The sequence below is a fragment of the Scomber scombrus genome, chromosome 20, assembly GCF_963691925.1.
Source record: "Scomber scombrus chromosome 20, fScoSco1.1, whole genome shotgun sequence".
In the NCBI taxonomy this organism is placed as follows: Eukaryota; Metazoa; Chordata; class Actinopteri; order Scombriformes; family Scombridae; genus Scomber; species Scomber scombrus.
The window spans coordinates 22,986,859-22,998,096 of record NC_084989.1 but is presented as its reverse complement, the minus strand read 5'-3'; the positions used below and the strand labels follow the sequence as shown (position 1 = coordinate 22,998,096).

Sequence of the window (11,238 nt, the reverse complement as noted above, 5' to 3'; positions counted from 1 at the left end):
GCAACATTTATCTCTCATTTGAAAATGTATTCATTAGTTCATGTAGATTTTGGAATATAAAATAAAGATATTTGATGAATAAAGTGGGTTTAATTGGTACTGTGACTCCATTTAAGTCCATGTGTGCTCCAAATAAGCCCACATCATGATTTATTTACTAAAAATAAAATAAAATATTGATTTCAAAGAATTAAAAACAGCAATATATGTATTCAGTAACATGTTAAATATTAAAAAATGAGGAAAAAACCCTCCTGAGCAAAATCTTAAAGGTCTGACTTCAGATGTAACCTCCTTTTTTTACTTCATATACCAATAACACACTTTATACTTATTCTACATTAAATACACTTAGCTTCTCCTGACGTGTTTCCTCTCTTGTGTTTTAGTTCGAGATGCTGACGGGAACGCTGCCGTTTCAAGGCAAAGACCGGAAAGAGACGATGACCATGATCCTCAAGTAAGACATTTAATACTCTCCGCCTGCTCCTATCCAATCACCTGCTAACAGCTTTATTTCAGCTTACTGTACATCTGAGGAGAGCGGGAGGAGGGAGAGAGGAGTGAGAGAGAGAGAGACAGAGAGAGGGAGAGGGAGAGAAAGAGACACAGAGAGGGAGGGAGGGAGGGAGAGGGAGGCAGAAAGGGAGAGAGAGGGAGAAAGAGAGAGAGAGACAGAGAGAGAGAGAGAGAGAGAGAGAGAGAGAGACAGGAGAGAGAGACAGAGAGAGAGAGAGAGAGAGAGAGAGGGAGAATGAGAGAGAGAGAGAAAGAGAGACAGAGAGAGAGGGAGAGAGAGAGAGACAGAGAGAGAGACAGAGAGAGAGAGAGAGAGAGAGAGAGAGAGGGAGAATGAGAGAGAGAGGGAGGGAGGGAGAGAGAGAGGGAGGGAGGGAGAGAGAGAGGGAGGGAGGAGAGAGAGAGAGAGAGACAGAGAGAGGGAGAAAACAGAGAGAGAGAGAGAGAGACAGAGAGAGAGAGAGACTCCTTCCTCTGCCCAGAGGAGGAAGTGAAGGATTTTTATTAGAGGAGATAAAGTGCAGCACTCAGGAGGAAGAGGAGGATGGAGAGATGAGGAGGAAGACTGGATGGATGGACAGACCAGAGGAGAGAGATGAGAGAAATGGACTCAAGTGTGCAAGAGATAGCAATTTATAACACGTGAGGGGAGGCGGCGAAGCGAGGGATGAGAGGTGAAAGAGTGTAATTAGGCTGAGAGAGAGAGAGAGAATAAAGAGAGAGAGAGAGAGAGAGAGAAAAAAGAGAGAGGGAGAGAATAAAGAGAGACAGAGAGAATTAAAAAAAGAAGATTCACAGGAAGTATTAACCCATCCCGCTTCCTGTGTCGTCTCTCTGTCACTCTCGCTGTCTTTCTGTAGAAGAAGAAAAAAATCCCCCCAAAAAAATGCTGATGTGACTGTTTGCAGACTGCTGAGTGTGTTTCCTGTGTGTGTCTGTGCGTCTGTGTGTGTTTTCTGTGTCTGTGTGGGTCTGTGTGTGTGTTTGTGTGTGTCTGTGTGTGTGTGTGTGTGTGTGTGTCTGTGTGTGATTGTGTGTGTGTCTGTGTGTGTGTGTGTGTTTCTGTGTGTGTGTGTCTGTGTGTGTGTGTGTGTGTCAGATATCAAAATACAGACATTTGATCACACTGCAGTTATTCAGGTTTCTCTGATTCCTTTTTTTTTCTTCTTCTTCTTGTTTTTGTGTGTTTTTTTTTATCCGCAGGGCGAAGTTGGGAATGCCGCAGTTTTGAGTTCAGAAGCTCAAAGTCTCCTCAGGAACCTTTTCAAACGCAACCCGGCCAACAGATTAGTAAATGCTCCATTTATGAAGCAATTTAAAGGTTTAATCCCTTAAACAGGCAGCGTGCACCTGCAGATAAATACATGTTTTATACCTTATAGGGGAAATGTATCTTGGTGGAGATACAACTATAGACTGTATATAAGAAATGGACGTAACGTCCGTGACGTCACCCATTGGTTTGTGGACTGCTGCTCGGAGGCCAATAGTTTCGGATCTGGGCAGCGCCATCTTGAAAATTTCAGGTGTATGCGGGAAAAATAAAAACATGGATTCTACTTATATGGGCATCAGGAGGAGCATGAGGCGCCCTCCTGAACCTGTGAACCAATCAACCTGTCAATCACGACGTAGCCACGCCCTAATGCATACCCTGCTTTATCGTCAAATATAAAATCAGGGAGGCCAAAATGTCCCAAATGAACATCATACTGCATTGAAGAAGGCTTTAAACTAGCGATTGAGACCATAAACACATTTTGAAAACGTTTACTGAGGTTAGAAATCAAGTGAGAAGTTGGTGAATTCTCCATTGACTTGTATAGAGACGGAAGTTCTTTTGACACCAAAACGGTCGCCCCCTGGTGGCCGTTTGATAGAATGCAGTTTTAAGTTACTTCTGCGTTGGCATCATTTCAGAGAACCAGAACTCCCCACCTGGATACAACTCATAAAATCCCAAATTAATAATTGAAATGTTTACCTTTTAGGTGCAAATGAGATCAAACTAGTAACAACAAAGTAAATAAAAAGAAGTATTATCTATTTATCTCCTGTCTGTTTATGGGTTAAAATGAGATAAAACTCCTTTTTTCCTCCTCTCATCCACACATGACACTCTGGTATCTAGAGATTTACTGCAGGTGCAAACAGATCATTGATTGTGTTTTATGACGCAGTGAAAATTAGAAAAACTTAAAAGATAATTGCAAAGACTGGTTCATTAGAGCGAGAGATTATAATAAAACTCCTTTAATTTGTTCTTTATAACACTGGAGTCATGATTCATTAAACTATCATCAAGCTGTTAAACAACGAAGAGAATAGAGAAAGAAAAGGGTGACAACTGAAAGAAAGAAAGAAAAAAGATTAAAAATGAAAGAAAGGAAGAAAGAAAGAAAAGAACGACAACTGAACGAAAGAAAAATATGAAAGAAAGAAAGAATTTTGTATAATAATTTGATCTGTGCAGGAAAAATGTCTTTATTGCTTCTTTTAAATGTCTCTGACTGAAATGAGTTTAGCGCCCCCTGCTGGTGAAATAGATGAACTGAGAACATTTATTTAAGTAATAAAAAGCTCTCAGGTTATTAATCCTCCTGTTGTCCTCCAGTCAAGGAAGGAAGGGAGGAAGAAGAAAGGGAGGGAGGAAGAAGGAAGGAAAGGAGGGAGGAAAGAAGGAAGGATGAAAGAAGGAGGGAGGGAGGGAGAAAGGAAAAGAGGAAGGGAGGAAGGAAGGAAGAAAGGGAGATGGAGGAAAGAAGGAAGGGAGGAAAGAGAGAAGGAGGGAGGGAGGAAGGACAGACGGAAGGAAGGAAGGGAGGAAAGAAGGAACGACAGAAGGAAGGAAGAAAGGGAGATGGAGGGAGGAAAGAGAGAAGGAGGGAGGGAAGGAAGGAAGGGAGGACGGAGGAAAGAAGGAGGGAGAAAGGAAAAGAGGAAGAAAGGGATATGGAGGAAGGAAAGAAGGAAGGGAGGAAAGAGAGAAGGAGGGAGGGAGGAAGGACAGACAGAAGGAAGGAAGAAAGGGAGATGGAGGAAGGAAAGAAGGAAGGGAGGAAAGAGAAGGAGGGAGGGAAAGAAGGAAGGGAGGAAAGGAGGAGGGAGGAAGGGAGGAAGAACATAAGGAAGGAAGAAAGGGGGATGAAGGAAGGAAAGAAGGAAGGGAGGAAAGATAGAAGGAGGGACGGAGGAAGGACAGACGGAAGGAAGGAAGGAACATTAGACTGAAAGCTGCTGTGTGTGTTTTTAGGAGCCGGACCAGACGGAGTGGAGGAGATTAAGAGGCATCACTTCTTCAGCACCATCGACTGGAACGTGAGTGTTTTTATTTAAATAAAGTTATTTAGTTTCATTTATAAGAAGTAGTAATTATGATTTAATTCAAGGGGGTCAAACATGAGGTCCAAGGGCCAGAACTGGCCCGCCGAGGAGTCTAATCTGGTCCTTCTTTCCTTCCTGTCTTCCTCCCTTTCTTCCACCTTTCCTTCCTTCCTTCTTTCCTCTTTCCTTCCTGTCTTTCTCCCTTTCTTCCACCTTTCCTTTCTTCTGTCCTTCCTTCCTTCCATTCGTGTGTCCTTCCATATTTCCACCTTTCCTTCCTGTCTTCTTTTCTTTCCTTCCACCTTTCCTTTCTTCCTCCCTCCCTTTCCTCTTTCCTTCCTATCTTCTTTTCTTTGTTTCCTTCCTTCCTCCTTTCCTTTCTTCCTCCCTCCCTTTACTCTTTCCTTCCTATCTTTTCTTTCCATCCTTCCTTCCTTCTTTCCTCTTTCCTTCCTCTTATTTTCCTTTTCTTTCGTCCTGCTTTCCTTCTCTCTTTCTTTCTTTCCTCCCTCCCTTTCTTCCACCTTTTTCTTCCTGTCTTCTTTACTTTCCTTCCTTCCTTCTTTCCTTTCCTCTTTCCTTCCTGTCTTATTGTACTTTCTTTCGTCCTGCTTTCCTTTCCTCTTTCCTTCCTGTCTTATTTTCCTTTCTTTCGTCCTGTTTTCCTTCTCTTCCCTTCCTCCTTCCTTCCTTCTTTTTAAAGGTCCGGCCCACATGAACCCTTGAATGAAAAAGATTTAATAAATGACTTTTCTTCTTCTCTCTCTCTATAGAAACTGTTCCGCAGAGAGCTGCATCCTCCTTTCAAACCGGCCACCGGACATTCTGACGACACTTTCTATTTCGATCCAGAGTTCACAGCTAAAACACCCAGAGGTACACACTCCTCCTCCTCCTCTTCCTCCTCTTCTTCACACTCCTCTGAGATGAACTACCATAAAGACCGGTGTATAAGTGGCAGCCTTTTTTGTGATGGTGTCATGCTGGGAAAACGCCTTTTTATTAAAGACTGGTTTATTTGAATGCACCAGTAGTTATTCATTTATAAACACACACCTTTATACTAACCCTAACCCTTTTCAATTTACTCTCTCAGACTCTCCGGGGGTCCCACCCAGTGCCAACGCCCATCAGCTGTTCAGAGGATTCAGTTTTGTGGCGATAACAGAGGAGGAAAGTCAACCGTTACCCATTGCTGCTGTACAGGTAAACTCACCTTTAAACCTTTAAATGTCAAATTGACCCCGTCCGTTTTGACTGTTCCTTCTTTCCTCCCTTCCTTCCTTCCTTCCTTCTGTCCTTCCTCCCTCCCTCCTTCTCTTTTTCTTTCCTTCCTTATTTCCTTCCTCCATCCCCCTTTCTTCCTTCCTTCTGTCCTTCCTTTCCTTCCTCCCTCCTTCTCTCTTTCTTTCCTCCCCCTACCTTCCTCCCTTCCTTCTTTCCTCTGTCCTTCTTTCCTCCCTTCCTCTTTTCCTCCGTTCCTCTTTTCCTTTCTCCCTCCCTCGCTCCTTCCCTTCTACCTTCCTTCTTTCCTCCGTCCGTCCTTCCTTCCTTCCTTTCCTTCCTCCCTCCTTTCCTTCCTTTCTTCCTTCCCTCCTCCCTCCTTTCCTTCCTTCCTCCCTTCCTCCTTTCCTTCCTTCTTCTTCCCTTCCATCCTTCCTTCCTCCCTTCCATCCTTGACTCGAGGACAACAGGAGGGTTAACGTTTGTTTTTTGTGTTTTTTCTTGTGGGTTTTTTTTGCACGCAGCAGCGCCACAGAAGCACGGCTCAGTTCTCAGACGCCTATGACATCAAAGAGGACATCGGCGTCGGCTCGTACTCCATCTGTAGGCGATGTACGCACAAAGGAACCGGCATGGAGTACGCAGTGAAGGTAACAACACATCAATCATCCATCCATCTGCTGCAGGGTCTATCTTTAGCTCTCTGACACTGATTATGAACGTTGTGTTTATCATGATGCATGATGATGATGATGATGATGATTACAGATCATCAACAAGGCGAAGAGAGACCCGACGGAGGAGGTGGAGATCCTGCTGAGATACGGGCAGCACCCCAACATCATCACTCTGAAAGACGTGAGTCACACTGGGGTTTATTTAGGATTTTAACACCTTAATATTTACACTCTTAGAGGAGAAATCCACCTTAAAAGCAGCTGTTTAATAATGAAAATCAGCTTCTATTATTGTCTTAATATTAAAGGTTTATTTACTTTGTTTATTCAGTGACTCAGAGGATCAGAGTCACTTTTATTAACCACAAGGTCAATATGAATATCAACTGGTGGATAAAAAAAAAAGTTAAAAACAAACCAAAAAAAAAGACACTTCCCTTTAAAACAATCCTTTCAGTGCAGTTTCAGTTATTCTGTGACTCATTTCTAATTAGAGTTAAAAATATAATCTTGCTGCTGGGTGAAAAACAACCTCACTTACATCACTTCCAGTAACTGCAAGATGTTTTTAAAGTTACAGAAAGTGTTTGTCTATATTTCCTCTTTGCTTGCAGTGACTCTCATATAGAAACATCTCTGCATGTGATCAATACATTTCATTTTATTGTGCTTTATACAGAAATGCAGTGCTTTACAACAAAATTAATTATATATACCAAGCTCTTCAATGTTCAAGCAATGATGTTAAAAAAAATATGAAAATAAAGGAGAAAAAAATAAAAACATGAATGTAATATAAGATGAAATATAAGAATAAATATACTAAAATATAGTATTGACTTACATCTTATCATCATCACTGCTGCAGGTGTATGACGACGGCCGGTCGGTGTACCTGGTGACGGAGCTGATGAAGGGCGGCGAGCTGCTCGACAAAATCCTCCGACAGAAGTTCTTCTCCGAGAGAGAAGCCAGCGCCGTTCTCTACACCATCACCAGGACTGTAGAGTACCTGCACGTCCAGGGAGTACGTTAACCATCCTCCACCCGTCTACCCTCCTCCACCTGTCTCCACCCTCCTCCACCTGTCTGTACTTGTCTCCACCCTCCTCCACCCGCCTCTACTTGTCTCCACCCTCCTCCACCTGTCTCCAGCGGCCTCCACCTGTCTCCACCCGCCTCCACCTGTCTCCTCCCTACTCCACCTGTCTCCACCCTCCTCCACCTGTCTCCACCCGCCTCCACCTGTCTCCACCCTCCTCCACCTGTCTCCACCCGACTCCACCTGTCTCCTCCCGACTCCACCTGTCTCTACTTGTCTCCACCCTCCTCCACCTGTCTCCAGCGGCCTCCACATGTCTCCACCCTCCTCCACCTGTCTCCAGCGGCCTCCACCCGCCTCTACTTGTCTCCACCCTCTTCCACCTGTCTCCAGCGGCCTCCACCTGTCTCCACCCGCCTCCACCTGTCTCCTCCCTACTCCACCTGTCTCCACCCTCCTCCACCTGTCTCCACCCGCCTCCACCTGTCTCCACCCTCCTCCACCTGTCTCCACCCGACTCCACCTGTCTCCTCCCTCCTCCACCTGTCTCTACTTGTCTCCACCCTCCTCCACCTGTCTCCAGCGGCCTCCACATGTCTCCACCCTCCTCCACCTGTCTCCAGCGGCCTCCACCTGTCTCCACTTGTCTCCACCCTCCTCCACCTGTCTCCACCCGCCTCCACCTGTCTCTACTTGTCTCCTCCCTCCTCCATCTGTCTCCACCCGCCTCCACCTGCTTTACCTGTCTCCACCCGCCTCCATCTGTCTTTACTTGTCTCCACCCTCCTCCACCTGTCTCTACTTGTCTCCACCCGTCTCCACCCTCCTCCACCTGTCTCTACTTGTCTCCACCCGCCTCCACCTGTCTCTACTTGTCTCCACCCACCTCCACCTGTCTCCACCCGCCTCCACCTGTCTCTACTTGTCTCCACCCACCTCCACCTGTCTCCACCCGCCTCCACCTGTCTCTACTTGTCTCCACCCTCCTCCACCTGTCTCCACCCGCCTCCACCTGTATCCACCCGTCTCCACCTGTCTCTGCTTCTCACCAAAACTGACCCTCTTCTTCTCCTCCTCTGTTTTATTTTGCAGGTGGTGCACAGAGACTTGAAGCCAAGCAACATCCTCTACGTGGACGAGAGCGGGAACGCCGAGTCCATCCGGATCTGCGACTTCGGCTTCGCCAAACAGCTGCGGGCGGAGAACGGCCTGTTGATGACGCCGTGTTACACCGCCAACTTCGTCGCCCCCGAGGTCCGTCACCTCCTCTCTCTCTCTCTCTCTCTCTCTCTCCTTCCTCTTTACTTTCACTCACGAATGTCTTTTTGTGTTTTTTTGAGCACAAGATTTTTGCAACTATGGCTGTTGGGCAATTTCCTCTCTTTACTTCTTGTTTTATGAGCACAAGATTGTTTTATTTGTTACTTTTTGGAATCAGATGTTTGCAGTTATGGCTGCAACAAAGAACTATTTTAATGACTAATTCATCATTTAAATACCACTGAATCTATTGCACTTGAAGTATTTGAGTCTTTATGAATTTATATGGTCTGAATTTCGCTTTCAAGTTGTGCAGCATTTCCCATTAATTATACAGATCTCTTATCTTCAAATCTGAATTTTATATCTGAATATGAACGAGCACATTCAAGTTTTTTTTTACATGGATTTTTAGATCTATTTGTTTCCATTTTCAGGGTTTTTACTGCTATCAAATATATATTAAAAAAACGGTTAATAGAACTGAGCAACAATGTTCAAAGATGATCTACACACAGCTGTCATGAAGTGTGAAAGGTGTAAACTACGTCCTGAAGAAGGTGTTGAAGTTTTGTGTCGGAGCAGCGTGAGAAAGCAGGAAAGCAGATTTTTATCAGTGTGAGACAGTTAAAAACAGTTTTTTCTGTGTGTGTGTGTGTGTGTGTGTGTGTGTGTGTGTGTGGCAGGTGTTGAAGAAGCAGGGTTACGATGCAGCTTGTGACATCTGGAGTCTCGGAGTTCTTCTCTACACCATGTTAACAGGGTAGGTGTCAACACGTTTCATATCAGAACATCAGATATTAACTTTCTAGGGAATATAAAGCTAGAACATTAAATTAAAAAAGACCCGTAACTTTGTTTTTTTAAGGCTTTATGATTAAATATGATGTGATTTTCCTTCTAAATAACATCAGAAATGAGCTCATACGAGTCTCTCAGTAGACAATGTGATAGATTCAGGTGCTTAATAATGTTTATTAATCATGTTTTTTTTACTGTTCTTCATCTTCTCTTCCTCCTCCTCTTCTCCGTCGTTCTCCTCGCTCATCTCCAGCTTCACTCCGTTTGCTAACGGTCCAGAGGACACACCGGAGGAGATTCTGGCTCGTATCGGCAGCGGGAAATTCTCTCTTACTGGAGGATACTGGAACTCAGTGTCTCTCGAGGCGAAGGTGTGAACGGACGCACACACACATACACACACACACACACACACACACACATACACACACACACACACACACAGAGGGAGGGAGGAACCTTTAATCCTGTTTGTTTTATTATTGAACTCATTAAATACCAGAGTTCGTCCTCGTGTCTCCGGTGCTTTAAACTTACGCCCAGTTCAGGATGCTGCAGATTATTCCTGATTTCTGACCCCTGACCCCTGACCTCTGACCCCTCAGGATCTGGTGTCTAAGATGCTGCACGTCGACCCCCACCAGCGTCTGACGGCCCGTCAGGTGCTCCGACACCCCTGGGTGACTCACAGAGACCAGCTGCCCAAATACACCCTCAACAGACACGACGCCCCGCACCTCGTCAAGGTGACGCATACATATGTCTTCCCCTCTTTGCTCCGACTCTTCTTCTCTGACTCTTCTTCTCTTCTCTGACTCTTCTTCTCTTCTCTGACTCTTCTTCTCTTCTCTGACTCTTCTTCTCTTCTCTGACTCTTCTTCTCTTCTCTGACTCTTCTTCTCTTCTCTGACTCTTCTTCTCTCTGACTTTTCTTCTCTTCTCTCCGACTCTTTTTCTCATCTTTCTGACTCTTCTTCTCTTTTCTCTGACTCTTCTGACTCTTCCTCTTCTCTCTTACCTCTCTAATTCTTCCTCTCTTCTTGAATTTTTCCTCTCTTCACTTCCTCTTTTCTCTTCCTCTTCGACCCTTCCTCTCTCTCTCTCTCTCTCTTCATCTTCTGACTCTTCCTCTCTTCTGACCCTTCCTCTCTTCCTCTTCATCTTCTGACTCGTCCTCCTCTTTTTCTTCTCTTGCTCTCTCCAGGGTGCGATGGCCGCCACCTACTCCGCCCTCAACAGGAACGTCCCTCCCGTCCTGGAGCCGGTGGGCTGCTCCACTCTGGCCCAGCGGAGGGGGGTGAAGAAGATCACCTCCACCGCTCTGTGACCTCACAACCTTTAAACCCCCCCCCCCCCCCCCCCCCTAAAAAAAACCCCCTCCTACTCCCACTTCCCTTCACCTTCACCTCACTTCCTGTCAACTCTGACCTCGATCTGACCTCCGCCGGACTCCCCTCTTTCCTCTCCCGGCCGGTCTGGTGAGACAGACTACTGATGGACCTAGGAACCGCTAACGCCAAATAGGAGCACAGACACCACCTGCCCCCCCCCCTCCCCCCACCTGTCCTGCACCTTTAACGGACTCTACTGATTGGCTCTCTCCTGCTGTCACCGTAGAGTCTGCAGGTTTTCCTCTGTGGGCGTTTTTTTAATTTTTGTTTTGTTGCTTTGGACAATCAGCGCTGACCCCTCTCAGATCCAGAGACTGATTAGCGCGTGTCAGGAAATTATAAAAAAAAAAAGAAGAAAGTACTGTATTTATTTACTACAAAAAAACGCGGTGGAAATCTGAGATCATAGGAAAATGGTAACATACCTAACATATGCATTTAAATAGCTAGGATCATTGTTATATTATACTGTCGTGATGGTTCTGCATAGCTGTAGATCCTTGCATTTAAAAAAAAAAAAAAAAAAGAAAACCTCAAGTAGCCTCTGAGATGTGACGGCGCCTCTGAGAAGGACTGAAAGGTTTGAATCACTGATTTAAGAAACGTTCAGCAGCCTCGGCTTCGAGATATTCTAACTTTTATCTGCAAAACTTAAAAAAAAAAAAAAAAAAACACATCCAAGAGGAAGCATCCGGTTGTTATTGATGATTATAGGGTGAAGAAAAGTCTCTTTAAGAAGCGTCTTTTTTCCAGTGTTTTAATTCCAAGGTGCAAAAAAACCCCAAAAAACACGATGAACAAAATCAAAGTGGCTCGATTCTGAAGTCGATCGACCAGTATCGGCCCTCGAGGTGATAAATCCACTGATGTTTGATTAATCCTGAGTATCAGCAGGAAGTTAAAGCATCAGAATCACTTATTGCTCATCGATTTATTCGTTTATGTCCAAAAAATGAATAATTTTAAGGTTGAAATCAAGCTTTGACGGGACTTTTCTTGA

General features: G+C 44.9%; 1 protein-coding gene across 1 annotated transcript in view; it reads left to right on the top strand.

Annotated features, from left to right (window-relative positions):
* rps6ka3b (ribosomal protein S6 kinase, polypeptide 3b) overlaps positions 1-10,769 on the top strand; it is a 50,545-nt gene extending 39,776 nt beyond the window's left edge. The window contains 14 exon segments of the mRNA XM_062441808.1: positions 390-460; positions 1,723-1,745; positions 1,748-1,810; positions 3,773-3,837; positions 4,617-4,719; positions 4,940-5,049; positions 5,592-5,717; positions 5,836-5,925; positions 6,613-6,771; positions 7,879-8,040; positions 8,733-8,809; positions 9,101-9,218; positions 9,453-9,593; positions 10,052-10,769. Coding sequence (XP_062297792.1) covers positions 390-460; positions 1,723-1,745; positions 1,748-1,810; positions 3,773-3,837; positions 4,617-4,719; positions 4,940-5,049; positions 5,592-5,717; positions 5,836-5,925; positions 6,613-6,771; positions 7,879-8,040; positions 8,733-8,809; positions 9,101-9,218; positions 9,453-9,593; positions 10,052-10,174 — 1,431 coding nt within the window. The 3' untranslated portion in view covers positions 10,175-10,769.
* Positions 10,770-11,238: the final 469 nt, after the last annotated feature.